General features: G+C 38.0%; 1 protein-coding gene and 2 non-coding genes across 3 annotated transcripts; 2 read left to right on the top strand and 1 right to left on the bottom strand.

Annotated features, from left to right (window-relative positions):
• Window positions 1-4,787: 4,787 nt before the first annotated feature.
• Window positions 4,788-4,894, top strand: LOC145590405 (small nucleolar RNA R71). Its single transcript, XR_014102010.1, has one exon. It is a non-coding gene; the product is annotated as a small nucleolar RNA R71 (small nucleolar RNA).
• Window positions 4,895-9,546: 4,652 nt separating this feature from the next.
• LOC145589212 (uncharacterized) lies at window positions 9,547-11,826 on the bottom strand. Its single transcript, XM_081645761.1, has one exon. It carries the CDS (start codon window positions 11,824-11,826, stop codon window positions 9,547-9,549), a length of 2,280 nt encoding a protein of 759 aa, XP_081501887.1.
• Window positions 11,336-11,442, top strand: LOC145590478 (small nucleolar RNA R71). Its single transcript, XR_014102070.1, has one exon. It is a non-coding gene; the product is annotated as a small nucleolar RNA R71 (small nucleolar RNA).
• Window positions 11,827-15,519: the final 3,693 nt, after the last annotated feature.

Raw genomic sequence — 15,519 nt, 5'->3', positions numbered from 1 at the left:
AACCGGCCCTGGGCTATAAAATTTGGTCATGCTTCTCCAGTGCTCGTGATTGCTCCAAAATATCTCGGGAAAAATACTCCAAAAGCATAAATCCCTGTAAAAGTCAACCAAATCTACGAAAACACTAGAAAACACCAATTAGTAATAAAAGTGGCTCTAAAGAGCCAAAAACACTACTAATTATGACCAAGGGACGGGGGTAAAATATTATATAAAATGGATACATCAAACTCCCCCAAGCCAAACCTTTGCTTGTCCCTAAGCAAAGATCTCATCAATGAATCAATAAATATGCTTCACCCCAATAAGTAAAAATCAAGCACAAGCGATCCAGGGTAAATCAAATAAACACGCTTCAGAGTCAACCAATCAAATCCATCCGATTACCAATCTTCCCTAACTATTGTCAAACAGAGCAAACCACAAGAGCATATAGAATTCAAGACTAGTGCTCACACACTCGACTCTCATTTATGTGGCGAGTAAAAGATGTACTCGATCGCGCTCCAACCACCCCTTTAATGTGAACAATGTCCTCCCAACTCACACTCTCGTGTGTATAAAAAACAATGAACGCTCAATCCTACTAGTCGACTCGAAATATGCCGAATCATAACTTGCATTGAATAGCAACACTTTCACATTCATACAATTCTATGCACAAAGGTCGGAAGGTCTTTAAAGCTTGTAATGCAAGGCTAGGGTAAAGGGTAAGATAAATTTGGAAATACGTGAGAGAAAAGCTATGCTTAAGGGAGCAATATCCTAATAAAACCCATGATCAAAAATAAATAATGATCAACATCTCCTACATAACCAATTCTAACATCAACCAAATATACTCCAATCATAGTAAATAAACCCAACTCTTACAATTTCACTCATAAGATATAATAATGGAGAAATAGAGTGAATAAACAAACTTTATTTTCCAAACTTGAAATTTTTCCATTGAGGCTCAAAATTATTCTTTACAAACCTCCAACTAGAACATTTGAACATTTTTTTCTTTTGAAGTTCGCTTATTTTTTTTCACATTTTTTTTTCCTTTGAACTTCTCTTTTTTTTTTCATAATATCATGCTTTATTTTTTTCAAGAAAATATAACTCTCAAACTCATCAAAAATAAACATGAACAATCAACAAAACTACTTATCAAAATCCCACCCAAATTGTGCAAATAAATAGCACACTACAAACTCCCTCACCTCACTCACTAATAGCTCCCCCAAGCCAAGCTTGGGACTAGTAACCAATGGGGCAAAATAGGCTTGTAATGTGGCTAATAAACAATAAAAAGTCAAGGCAACAACATGGGTAGCAAGAAGGGAACAAATGTATCTACAATATCTGAAGGTTACCTAAAAGAACAAATGCCTTCGTCCTCCACAATGTGCATAATAATGAATCATATAAATATTACTAATAGTAGCAAACCAATACTCAAATTCATTGACATACCAGGAATTATGGAACTATCACACAATCCTTACCAAATCAACTAGTCAAGCACTATATTCACAAGTAGTTGGACAAAATTGACGCATGTAAAGGTTTCAAGACAATCAAACATCATATCATGATCAATTAATCCACAATGCTTATCATCAAATACCAGGAATCAAAACAATTTGTAAAGTAAGAGGCATAGGGAAGCATAATTTATAATTCATTGGAACGTATTTTTTTTGAAATTTTTAATTTTTCAATTTTTTTTGTATTTTTCTTATAGGAAAGCAATAAAACTACACTAGGAAAGCAGTAAAACTACACTAAGCATACCAATAAAAAGAGAGAGAGTGAAAGATATACCATATGAACACGAGAACCTCCCCCCAAGCTAAATCAGACAATGTCCTCATTGTCTTAAGGGGAAGCAAGTATTCAAGGTGACTAATCTTCATCATCACCACATCAATTTCACCAAAGCCTCAGGATTGCAATGCATCTCTTTGGAACAAAATTGGGCAAGAAAGAAACAAAGTGTTAGTGGAAAAAAGATAAAAATTGAGTCAGGTGCACTATTCTGATCATAACTTTTGATATATAATTGATAATGCAATGATTCTAATTTCATTGGAAAGTAGACTTGAAGAGCTTTCCAACGATAGGCCACACGCCAAAAACGGATAAGAAACGCAAAAGTTATGGCCTGTCGAAGTTGAGCAGTTTTGCTGATCCGCTCTCGCGCCCGGTCGGGCGCCAAACCGCCCGGTAGGGCGCCACACCGCCCGGTAGGGCGGTATAAACCCTCTAAATTCTCTTCGTTCTCGCGCCCAATCGGGCGCCATACCGCCCGGTCGGGCAGTCGAAATGTCCGTACTCGTCAACTCTCGCGCCCGGTCGGGCGGTCCTTCGCCCGGTCGGGCAAAAATTGTCAATTTTTCACCCTTGCTCTCGCGCCCGATCGGGCGGTCCTTCGCCCGGTCGGGCCCGAGGCAATGTTTGGTACGAGAGACTCCTTCTCTTTTTTCCAAATTTGACTAACTCTTTTCCTTCTAACCTGTACAACTCAATAAACTCATTAAACTCTCTCCTCTCTCCTCTCACAAGAAATAGAAAGAAGACTAAAAAAAACAAGAAAAATACGGGTTGCCTCCCGCAAAGCGCTGGTTTATTTAGGTCCCGCACGACCCTCTTACCACATGTCGGGAAGTTAAGCCCCTTGGCCTATCGCCTGGTCGGGTGGTTCTTCACCCGGTTGAGCGATTTTTAAACCACGACTCGGCTTCCTAACACGCCCTGTAAGGCGCCAATTCACCCTATTGGGTGGATCCTCATTGGCTTGAACTGGTGGGTCTTTACTTTTGTTCGATTGAGAACCCTTTTTGACCGTTGGTTGCCTCGATTTATCACTTTGTTGAGCTATTACAACACGATCTGGTGGAACTCTCACTATAGGCTCAGTTTCCGCAACTTGTGTACTTATTTCCACCTTCTCATCTTCAAAACCAAGACCTTCACAGTATAAGGCTCTCTCTATTGCGTCCACTTCCTCTATCCATCGGTTAGTTGTACCTGTAGAAGATGCAATACACGATACCGCCTCCAAGGGATCTTTAACAAAAACCTGGGGCTTATTAGAACAAATACCAACCACATCAATTTTATAACACTTCTCCTCTAGCATGGGGCTTTTAGGGGTATTATTCAAATTAAAAACAATTTTATCATCCCCTACTGATAGTGTTAATTTACCACATTTTACATCAATAATTGCTCCTGCAGTGTTAAGGAATGGTCTACCCAAAATAATTGGGGTTTGCATATCCTCAGCCATATCAAGAACAACAAAGTCTACAGGTATATAAAATTTACCTACTCTAACGGGGACGTCCTCTAAAACACCTAGGGGGTGTTTGAAAGAACGGTCGGCCATTTGCAGAGTTATATTTGTAGCTTTTAATTTACCCATATTTAACTTAGAACACACAGATAATGGCATAACGCTAACACTAGCACCCAAATCACATAATGCATTATCAATCAGAAGATAACCAATATGACAAGGGATAGAAAAACTACCCGGATCTTTCAATTTAGGTGGAGACTTATTTTGAAGTACGGCACTACACTCCGCAGTGAAAGCTACTGTCTCTACCTCACTAATAGACCTTTTTCTCGTCAAAATTTCTTTCATAAATTTTGCATATGAGGGGATTTGTGTGATCAATTCAGTAAAGGGAACTGTTACCTTCAAATCCTTAACCACCTCCAGGAACTTACCAAACTGCTTATCCAAGTTTGTCTTCAATTGACGATTGGGGAAAGGAAGTTTGATAATTGGCTTTTGAGCATTCTTCTCTTTGTCTGGAGTAGCCACCTTCTCCGGAGTTTTACCCTGCAATGTAGGATTAGATGTGTTAGTATTATCTTCTAGCCCTGCAGGGCTAGCAACTACATTGTTTGGTTTAATGGAATCAAGATTAGCATTATTTAATAAAATAGGTTCATCAACTCTGGGCATAGAGGGCCCTTCATAGTTTGAACCACTCCTTAGAGTAATTGCAAATGCTTGATCCGTAGGCCTAGTCGGCTGTGCCGGCAGGGCTCCCTGTTGGCGTGCTTGTAGGGTGGCGGAGAGTTGCGCAATTTGATTATCTACAATTTTGTTGTGCGCTAGAATTTGATCAATTGTCGCATCTCTGATCTCCATGTGCTTTTGCATATTGACCAACATTGCTCTAATTTCCCCCAAAGAAGGGTCTGAAGATGAGGGGGGTTGTTGTGGTTGATTCTTCTGGCTAGCATTGGGATGATAGTATTTCTGCTGCTGTTGCTGTGGCACCTGTGGTTCTTGTGGTGGATTTTGAACATTAGTGCTCCGGTAGGAAAGGTATGGATGATTCCGATACCCAGGATTGTAAGTGTTGGAGTATGGGTTATTCTGCCTATAAGCTTGGAAGGCATTAACTTGCTCCACGGAACTCCTGCAATCCTGCTCCCAATGACCTACAATACCACAATTTTCACAGAAAGCCTCATTAGAATTATTATTAATCGCAGAAACATTAGCTACGTTAGCAGTGCTCAGATTATCTAATTTTTGACAAATAGAGGTCAGTTGAGCTTGCAAAAAGGATACAGAGTCGACGCTATGTTTCCCCTTGTTAGCTAATCCTCTGGGATTCCCATATTGGGAATTGTGTATCGCCATATCTTCAATAACCTGACCTGCATCATCAACATTAAGATTCATAAATCTCCCACTAGCTGCAGAGTCTAAAATTATTCTAGAAGAATTTCCAATGCCGTTATAAAAGGCTTGGATTAACTGCCATTGTGCTAAATTGTGGTGGGGGCATTCTCTTTGTAAGTCCTTGAACCTCTCCCAAGCCTCATATAAAGACTCATCGGCTTCTTGGGCGAAGTTCTGAATCGCACTCCGTAGTACTGCTGTTCTCTCTGCAGGATAATATTTGTTATAAAAATTCAAAACAAGAGTTTCCCAGTCAGTTATACCAAGCGTAGTTCTATTTAAACCATTAAACCACAATTTAGCTTTTCCAGTTAAAGAAAAGGGAAAGAGAATCTCCCTGATTTGGTCTTGAGTGACCCCGCCTTGCCTTATGGTGTTGCAATATTGACAATAGTCGGCAATGTGAAGATTCGGGTCTTCACCCTTGGCTCCACTGAATTGCTTCCTCTCTATCATCGTTATAAATTGGGGTTTGATTTCGAATTGAACCCCATCAAGAGCCGGAGTAGGGGTGAGATGTGGAAAATCCGTAAGCTTTGGTTGTGAATAATCACTAAGTTTCTTTGGAACCGCCATCTCTGATTCTGTGTCTGATGATGCCTCTGAATTGCTAGAACCAGTTGGAGAATCTCGGTGATTATTGTTATTATCACCAGAATCCGCCAGGATTTGCTTGTAGAAGTTTTTCAGTCTATGGAAGGAACGTTCGATCTCAGGATCGAATGGGATGTAACCTGATCTGGAACACCTGGGCATAAACAAAAACTAGAAGCAAATATGAGATTTGTCTCAGAGAACTAACGCTCTCTGAGACAAAAAGGGAAATAATCTAGACTACAAAAATAATCAGAAATAAAAATAAAACCGTTTCCCCGGCAACGGCGCCAAATTTTGACAAGGTAAAGTCGTATCCCTTAATCAAAAATAATTACCTAATTCACTAACTAAAGTAGATAGGGAAGTAGGGTCGATCTCCACAGGGAAACAAGTCTTTTTACTCCTAATTAAATATTATAATCTAAATTATTTAAGTAACCAATATTAAAAGTTGAATATGAAACTAAACTAAAAAGAGTAGGAAAAGGGAGAAAATAATATATAAAAGGATCTAGGGTATAGGTTCACCAATAAATAATATTCTGGGGCAAAATAGGGTAATCAATCATTGACATTGCACAAATAACATGATTAACAGGCTCTCGCAATTTATTAACCAACATAGACCTAACAGGCTCTCGCAATTTACTAGATCTAAGTTCTTATTGAAAATAGCCTTTAATATCAAATTAACATCTGCTCGATTCATCAATTTAATATTGCTATACTTTTACAAGCCGCAATTGTAAAACATTAAAACAATCCAATAAGAAATTATCATGCAAAACCAACAATCAATAATAGTCAATCATCAATGCATCAATTAACCAGATTGTAAAGGGCTCTCGCTACTTATTACAACCACATGATTAATTTATCGGTATTAAATCTCATCTCTCGAATCTTGACTTAACCATTTATAAATTAACTTGCCTATTGAAACTAGACCTAAACATTAATTCTCATCTCTCGATTCTTGAATCAATATTGTCAAACTCATGCATAAAAGATAGGCCTAATCTAGTCACAGAGCATTAAATCAATCAATAGGAAATTAATCTAGCATTGATAATCAACAAAAATAATTTACCCCTTCATATTATTTATTAGATCCCCATAAACCCTAGAAATTAAACTACTCACACATAATTAAATATAAATTAAGCAAAGCAATAAAATAAATCATGATCAAAGGAATAAAATAAATAACTAAGATTAAGGGAAGAGAAATCGTCACCAAAATAAATCTGGAATTAATCAAAGAAATAAGAACAAAAGTTTAGAGAGAGATTAAGAAAGAGAAAACTAAGTAGAGAGAGAAAGTCTAAGAGAAAAGATTCAGAGAAGAAGAAGTGGTCCTCAAATCGTATTACGGAGGAGTATTTATACTCCGTACAAAAAATCCTAAACTAAAACAAATTAATACGACTCTAATTGTCTCCTAAATAAACACGCGCCCGATCGGGCGAGGCACCGCCCGATCGGGCGCGCCTTTTTTCACCTCTCATAACAATCTCGCGCCCGGCCGGGCGCGTCACCGGGCGCTCCTCCCGCCCGGCCGGGCGCGCATCCGGGCGCCAGCCTTTTTGGCCGGGCGGATCATTTGGGCCACTATTTGGACTTCGATTGGGCTCCAATTCTTCGGGCCAATCTGGGTTTCCTCTTTGGGTCTTGAATACTCGGTCCAAATGCCCCGGTATCACCTCTACCGAGCCCTTAATCGCCGGTTCGATGTCTCTAACCGGCCCTGGGCTATAAAATTTGGTCATGCTTCTCCAGTGCTCGTGATTGCTCCAAAATATCTCGGGAAAAATACTCCAAAAGCATAAATCCCTGTAAAAGTCAACCAAATCTACGAAAACACTAGAAAACACCAATTAGTAATAAAAGTGGCTCTAAAGAGCCAAAAACACTACTAATTATGACCAAGGGACGGGGGTAAAATATTATATAAAATGGATACATCAATAGGTCTTCCAAACCGCCTCAAACTTGGCTTTCGATGCTTCGTCAGGTGATAGCCACGGGTTACCCAAAGCTGCTGGGACTTTGCCACGGCCAACCCGTGGTGTCTACTGATCTTAGTAGGTTTCCCTTGGGCATAAAAGGAGGAGCCACGACCAGGCCAAAGCTTAATGCAACAAGCCACGACCAGGCCAAGGCTAGGCAATTTCTACACAATACTCCTTCGAAAACAACTTCAAGCTTGGAATATGACCATATGATGTTGGGCTCGTAATCTCCTACACGCTCCTAGCTCACTTAGCTTGCAAAGGTGCTCTTTTACGCGTAAATCCTACAAAATAAAGAAAGAGAGCACGAGGAGAGCAACATCGAAATATAAAGAAATATAGCTCTAAAAGATTAAATATATAGAGAAAATATGATAGAAACACTCATATATAACATATAACAATGAGTATATAAATGTGTTATCAAATTCCCCCACACTTAACCTTTACTCGTCCTCGAGGAAAGAAAACAAAACTAACCTAGAAAGCAATAAATCCTAATACTCATTGTCGTAGGAATCACGATTGCACTTAGCATGTGCAACAAGCCCTTTAAACCCCTAGGCTACCCTAGTGGACGAGTTTGGTCTCGTGAAGGTTTTCAGAAGGCATACCTACAAAGCCGAACCAAGAACTTCCAAACCAAAATGTTCAGCCAAGTGATCACATTGAAAATCAAAATCATTTTTATTCAAAACTCAATTTATGCATCACAAATCAATGACATAGATGAAACGATAAATTGTAGCACCCTTCAATAACCAACCAATCTTGCCACTTCCTTTCCTCAAGCTTGAACCTTCCCTAAGGATGCTCAACCATATTAGCTCAATGCCTCACTTCGATTGATGACCTTCGTCAAGACTTGCACAAAATATTGCCCTCCACCGTTTTAGTGACCAAATTGCAAGGAAAATCATGAGGACTTTTAAAGGGTAAGCTTGGGTGATAGGGTGAGAGAGATATAAATTTGGGAATGTGGTGGTTAAAATCAATCCAATAAAACTCATATTTAACATCCTTGAATGTAATATGCAAGGAGTAAAGAAACATCAACAATGAAATTAATGACATCAAACATCACACCGCCAACAATGAATGCATTACTCTTCCTTATCAACTCCATTGATTCAACATTAACATTCACCCTTCTTTATTTTTTCATCATATTTTCAATACTTGCTTCTTTTTTTTTTTTTTTTTTTTTATCACATCTTTATTTACTTTTTTTTTTTTTAAATACTTTTTTTTTTTTATTTTTTTTTCATACCACCTTCCTTCGAATAGCTCATCATACAAATCAACATGCCTTAACAAAATACTCTTCTTATCCAAACAATGCATTACGGAACCATAATGTTGTAACACAAGGGTAGTCAAGAAAGAAATAAGGCTCAAAGGGGCTATCAAGAGAAGGATGTAACATATAAAGAAAAATTCCTAAAGATGACTCTGAAAGCTCTAAATAACAAAAATATGCCTCAATCATATTTCCCAAGCAATTCGGTAATCGATCTCAGGAAGCTAAAATGCAAGTCTCAATTAGGGCGATCAAGAAGGAGGGTATTCGATTTGAGTCTTACGAGGTTCGTGGCCCTCCAAAAGGTACTTATCGCACAAGAGGAAAGCGAAACCATCTTACCACAAACAATTGTCATCGAAAGGATTTACGCTCTTATCGAATTACTCAAGCCAATGTCAATCAATTCATGAAAAATAGTGGAAAATGTTCTTCTCTTTTGAGAATCACTTGTTTCACATATTGGAATGGAAATTCAAGATGACACTATAAATTACTAAAGCCTGATAAATATAGTGAATAAAACCCTCCCCCACACTTGAATATTGCAATGTCCACAATGCAAAATATATCATGAATAAATATAATAGGGGAAAATACTACACTATGGTAGTACATAGGTTCTACCTAACATACCAAAATAATACAAGAAAATGGCACTAAGACTACCAAACTGCAGAAAACGAAAATCCTAGAGAATAAAACAAATGCAGAAGAACAAGGACACTAAAATAAAAAAAAATAATAAAAAAATAATAACAACTAAGGACTAATAAAAAAAATAAAAAATAAAAAGGAAAACTTTAATCCTAGACATCAAGCTAAAACTAGAACAATTAGCTAAAAGATTAAAAGAAAACTAATTAAGGGTTAGAAAATTGGGTTGCCTCCCAAAAGCGCTTGTTTATAAGGTCATAAGCTCGACCTCCTTTAGTAGCTCAACCTGGGTCACCACCACGCAGAGAGAATACTCCACGATCCTGTCTGTTTTTGGGTTCACCTCTATATGGCTCCTTCAAATTGAAGTTGACGTGATTTGTATTCGAACTCATTTTCAGGTAGCTAAACCCATGTGCTGGAATATCGCCCTTTTTTCTTACAAGATTTCTATTAGAAACACAATTATCAACCAAAGGGTTAGTAGCATCAATTCTCAAACAAGTACCACCGTCAAAAGTAAAATTATGGTCATTGAAAAGCTTAAACACAACTTGTTTATCCTGAGCCCTAATGGTCACTTGTCCCTTGGGAACATCTATTAAAGCTTGACTTGTAGCAAGAAAAGGGCGGCCAAAGATAATCGGGATCTTATGGTCTTCTTTCATATCCATTACAACAAAGTCAACAGGAAAAACAAGTTCACCAATCCCAACTAATACATCTTCAACTACACCCTTAGGGAGTCTAACAGTTCTATCAGCCATATGAAGAGATATATGAGAGGGTTTAAGGTTTTTCAAACCTAATTTGTCATACACTGAAGAAGGCATTAAGTTAACACTAGCACCTAGATCACACAAGACCCTATCAAAATATGTTTCGTTTATCATGCAAGGGATTGTAAAACTACCAGGATCATGCAATTTAGGTGGTAAGCTATCATGTAGAAGATCAGGACATTTCTCCTTTCCTACCAAACTTTCTAATTTCTTATCATTATGATCATGATCTAGAATTCCTTTCACAAAATTTGCAAATTGAGGCATTTGAATTACAAGATCGGAAAAAGGAATGGTAGCATATACCTTCTTAAGAGTCTCAGAATACTTCCCAAAATGCTTATCCAGCACGACTTTTGATAACCTTTGCGGGAAAGGCATCGGTTCCTCATAGGCATGTGGAGCAACATATTTGGGACCTTCATTCTCACGTATTTCAGTTTTTGACTCTAGATTGCACACTTTCTCCTCTAATCCCCCCGTAGTCAACTCATCTCTCTTCACGAAAATTGCATTGCATTGTTTTGTTTGGACTTTTGCTTGATCTTGAAGAGTTGATAGATGACTCACTTGTTGTGATAATTGAGAAAGATGAGTTTCTATCCTCTTATTTTGAGCAACGAGCAGTTGGATTGAGTTTTCAAAATATTCATTCTGCTTCGCTTGTAACTCAAATTGCTTTGAAATAAGCTCTTGTTGTTGTTGTTGGGAAGTAGCAAAAGTCTCCATAATGGACTCAAGATTTGAAGATTGAGGTGGTGGTTGGTGCATGGGATGATGATTGATAGGTGCCCTTGCTTGAAAAGCGGGTGGTGATGGAGGATTCGCTATAGCTTGAGTGTTCTTGTATGAGAACCCTTGATGATTTCTCCACCCTTCATTAAATGGCCTTGTGGAGGTCGTGGTATAAATAGCATTAGCTTGCTCAATCGTCATTCCATCATAATTGGGTTGACACTCCCGTGCAGTATGGCCTTGCAATCCACACATCTGACAAGTTTCCATCGAGGATCGAGGGGACTCAGCTTGGAGTTGATTGACTTTATGAGTTAGTGCCTGCACAGAACTAGTCAACATGGTTAGAGCATCAACATCATGTTTATTACCTATGTTGATAGCGTTTCGTCCCCTTGGATGGTAATTATCATTAGCCGCCATCTTCTCAATCAAATCCTTTGCATCGGTTGGGTTCTTACTCATGATGGAACCTCCAGACGCAGCATCAATGTATATGCGAAACTCATAGGTCAAACCATTATAGAACGTTTGGATCAACATCCACTCTGGAATACCATGGTGAGGGCATTGTCTTTGCAATCGTTTAAATCTTCTCCATGCCTCATATAGGGATTCGTCATTGGATTGATGGAAAGTAGATAGCTCGTTCCTTAGTCTCGCAGTTTTCTCTTGCCCCAAAAATTTAACTAGAAAGGTCTTGGCAAGCTTATCCCACGTATCAAAAGAACCTGTACCTTCATCTCGTAACCATTCCTTCGCCCTATCCCGTAGTGAGAAAGGAAAAAGACGAAGTCTAATAGCATCATCAGTAACACCGTTGAGCTTCATAGTATCACACTTCTCCAAGAAACTGTCTATATGAGTTACAGGACAATCATTCGGTGAACCCGCAAAAGAATCATTGGAAATGAACTGTATGAACTGAGGTTTCAACTCGAAACTCTGAGCAGTGACCGGTGGTCTGACAATACTAGAAAGAAGTCCAGTTGTTGTATCAGGAATTCCATACTCTAAAAGAGATTTATTTCCTGGATCGCCCATGTCTCTTTTGTTTTGATTCTTCTTTCTTTTTCTACCTCCTCGTCTCCTTGCAGTTGCTTCGATTTCAGAATCAAGTGGTGTTAGATCGTTTGACCCTGAACGTCGAGTTTGCATGCAACAAAGAACTAAAAGCAAAGAGATCAAAAATACAAGAGACAATAGCCGAAGCAACAAATAAAGCTTAGTAAAAACGAATCACAAGTAACTAGTATAAAAACCGTTAGTCCCCGGCAACGGCGCCAAAATTTGATAGGCGTGTCGCGTACCTAACAAAAATAACCTAACAAGACCACTACTATGTAGACGGGCAAGTAAGGGTCGGATCCCAAGAGACTATGGTTCAACTAATTAATTAGACTCAAGTAACTACTAAGCAAGTAACCAATCAATAGTGAAATTCAACTAATCTAATTCTAAACAAAATGAACAAGAAGAATCAAGATGAAATAAATCAATTAATGAAAACATCTAGAGTTAAGTATCACCACTAGTATGAATAATGCAAAGATAAATCCCTACCCCAATTAATCAAAATAATAATACTCAAAGGAAGGATGTGCCCTTAAAAATACCAATAAACCCCTTCCGAGTATTTATGGCTTCTCTAAAATCCAATCAAACCTATTTCCATGGTATCATGCAATTTAGAGACATTAAACTCAACATCCATTCAATCCTAGCAATCCATCCTACCTATTTCCATGGAGAATTTCATGCCCTTATTGAATTAAATCAAACCATCTAATCTCAACTTCCATTGATAAATAAGATACTTGGTTCAATCAATATCAAATTACGTCTAACCTAACATTGATAAATTAGCACAATTCAATAAGCAAAGCAATTAATCTAATAAAATAAGGAATTGGGGGAAATCATGCATTACTCATAACTAGGGTTCAACCTAACCCTAGAATATAAATCTACTCACTCATAATTAAATTAACAAAATAATCAAAAGACATAATAATATAGGAAAGAAGAAATACTTGAATTAATGGAATTGAAGATGAAATCTTGAACAAAGTAAATCTGAAATTGAAGGGAATTGTAGAATTCTTCAACTCAATTTAACGAGTCCAAAAAAGTGATCTAATATGCCTAACCAAAGCCTATTTATATCCCTAGGAATAAGTTAAGAAGTTTCCTAAAATAGGTCTTCCAAACCGCCTCAAACTTGGCTTTCGATGCTTCGTCAGGTGATAGCCACGGGTTACCCAAAGCTGCTGGGACTTTGCCACGGCCAACCCGTGGTGTCTACTGATCTTAGTAGGTTTCCCTTGGGCATAAAAGGAGGAGCCACGACCAGGCCAAAGCTTAATGCAACAAGCCACGACCAGGCCAAGGCTAGGCAATTTCTACACAATACTCCTTCGAAAACAACTTCAAGCTTGGAATATGACCATATGATGTTGGGCTCGTAATCTCCTACACGCTCCTAGCTCACTTAGCTTGCAAAGGTGCTCTTTTACGCGTAAATCCTACAAAATAAAGAAAGAGAGCACGAGGAGAGCAACATCGAAATATAAAGAAATATAGCTCTAAAAGATTAAATATATAGAGAAAATATGATAGAAACACTCATATATAACATATAACAATGAGTATATAAATGTGTTATCAGGTCTCGGGATAAGAGACTTAAGGAGATGGAATCTTTCTTTTATGGCTAAGTTAGGTTGGAAAATTTTGACTCAACCATCTAAATTATGGGTTCAAATTTTATCTAGTAAATATTTGAAATATAGTAACTTTATGGATTACATTGCTAAACCTACTGATTCCATCATTTGGAAAGATATCCTAATTGGCAGGGATATTCTAAAGGCTGGGATTATTACTCATATAGGAGATGGGGAAGACACCTCCCTTTGGTTCCACCATTGGATTGGTGATTGCCCACTCTACAAACTTCCAAATATTAACATTCCCAACTCTAGAGGTCACTGGCGTGTCTCTAATATTATTAGGAATAATACTTGGTACCTTAATGATGTTATACACATCATCCCTTCATCCATATGTTATTTAATTCTTGCCTACCCCCTTCCCAAGTTTGTTCAAATTTCTGATAGATTGAAATGGACCCTTGATAAGTCTGGAAAATTTACTATAAAATCTGCTTACAACTCCACTTATCAACCTATTAATAATATACCTTCCTTTCTCTCTTCTTTTTCTTGGAAAAGCATGTGGAAAATCAAGGTGCCTTATAAATATAAGATGCTAACTTGGAACTTGATTAGGGATATTCTTCCTTCTGGTAGTATCTTAAAAAAGAAAATTAACTGTTTTGATCCTATCTGTATTCGATGTGAGGCTCCCTTAGAAGATTCTATACACATTTTCAGAGATTGCCCTAACTCCTCAGCTTTTTGGTCTCTAATTTTTAATAAATTCCCTTCTCTTTCTTTTGATCTCAGCAAGTTTTATAATACTAATCTTTATGATTGGCTTGTTTTCAATTTATCAAATGATTCTCAATGGAAAACTATCTTTGTTGTGGCTATTTGGCACCTTTGGAAAACAAGGAATATGGCCATCTTCGAGAAAAAAATGTTGTTTATTCAATCGACTTTTAACAATTTTCTGGTTGATTATACGTTTACTCTCAAATTAAAGGATGGACAGGTGGATACTCCTAGTTCCTCTTCTGGTTCAACTTCAACCGAAGCTAGCAGAACCTGGGCTCCCCCCCAGACAGGTCATTACAAGCTAAATACTGATGGATCTTGGGTGGGTCTGGAGAATGCTGGTGGAGGTGCTGTTTTGAGGTGTGCTAAGGGCATTTGGCAGGAAGGATTCTCTATCAACTTCAATGCCATGTCTGCTGCAGCTTCAGAACTACTTGCTATCAGGGAAGGTCTTCTTATGGCATGGAAGAGAAAAATTAGGCACCTTGATGTTGAAACTGATGCTGACACTCTCTCCAAAATGCTGAAAAATCCAGAAGCTTTTAAAGATCATGACCTTGGTAATATTATTAGAGATGTTGCCTCTCTTCTCTCTCGTGACTGGGATGTGGTTATCTTTCATGCTGGAAGGTCTGCTAATCAGATTGCTGATTCTCTAGCTCATATTGGCAGAACTAGGGTGAAGAAAGGGGAGAAAGAGACTTACTTCTACCCCCCTGCTGACATTTTCGAACAATATGCTGCTGAAATCCCAGATTATCAAGCCCAGAATTAGTTCCTATGATGCTTCAGCTACCTCCTGTTTATCTTAAGCGCTTCAATGTTTCATGCAGGGTTCTTTTGGTTAACTACATACACTATATTTAGCTCTATTTCTAGTACTACTTTCTATGTAACTAATTTTCAGGTTTTGAGTTGGCTGACTACTATTTGCCTCTCTAACCTGCTTTTGTTAAACTTGGCGATGGCCGTTATGATATAATATAATGAATGCTCCCTTTTGTGTTAAAAAAGAGTTAATAGTCTTATAGATAGTGCTAACTAGCTAGTGCATCATTTGAGCTAATAACCCAATGCGACAACACGAGCAATGAAGGTAAGGTTTGATCGTGGGTCTGCCCAAATAGGTATGTTGTAAGATAAAACTTAGTTAGGCTATCCTTATTGTGGGAGAGGGTGATTAAAGTGAGAAACGATGACATTTTTATAAATTTGGAGTTACTTTTTCATTTTTTTAGCATCCATAGGTCAAATTGGATGTAATTATTGGACTAATTGT

The sequence above is a fragment of the Chenopodium album genome, chromosome 17, assembly GCF_948465745.1.
Source record: "Chenopodium album chromosome 17, dcCheAlbu1.1, whole genome shotgun sequence".
Classification (NCBI taxonomy): Eukaryota; Viridiplantae; Streptophyta; class Magnoliopsida; order Caryophyllales; family Amaranthaceae; genus Chenopodium; species Chenopodium album.
This window is presented reverse-complemented; position numbering and strand designations above follow the sequence as displayed.

What these genes read in the sequence shown, in the direction of transcription:
- LOC145589212 (XM_081645761.1), bottom strand. Translation starts at nt 11,826, where the DNA reads ATGGGCGATCCAGGAAATAAATCTCTTTTAGAGTATGGAATTCCTGAT.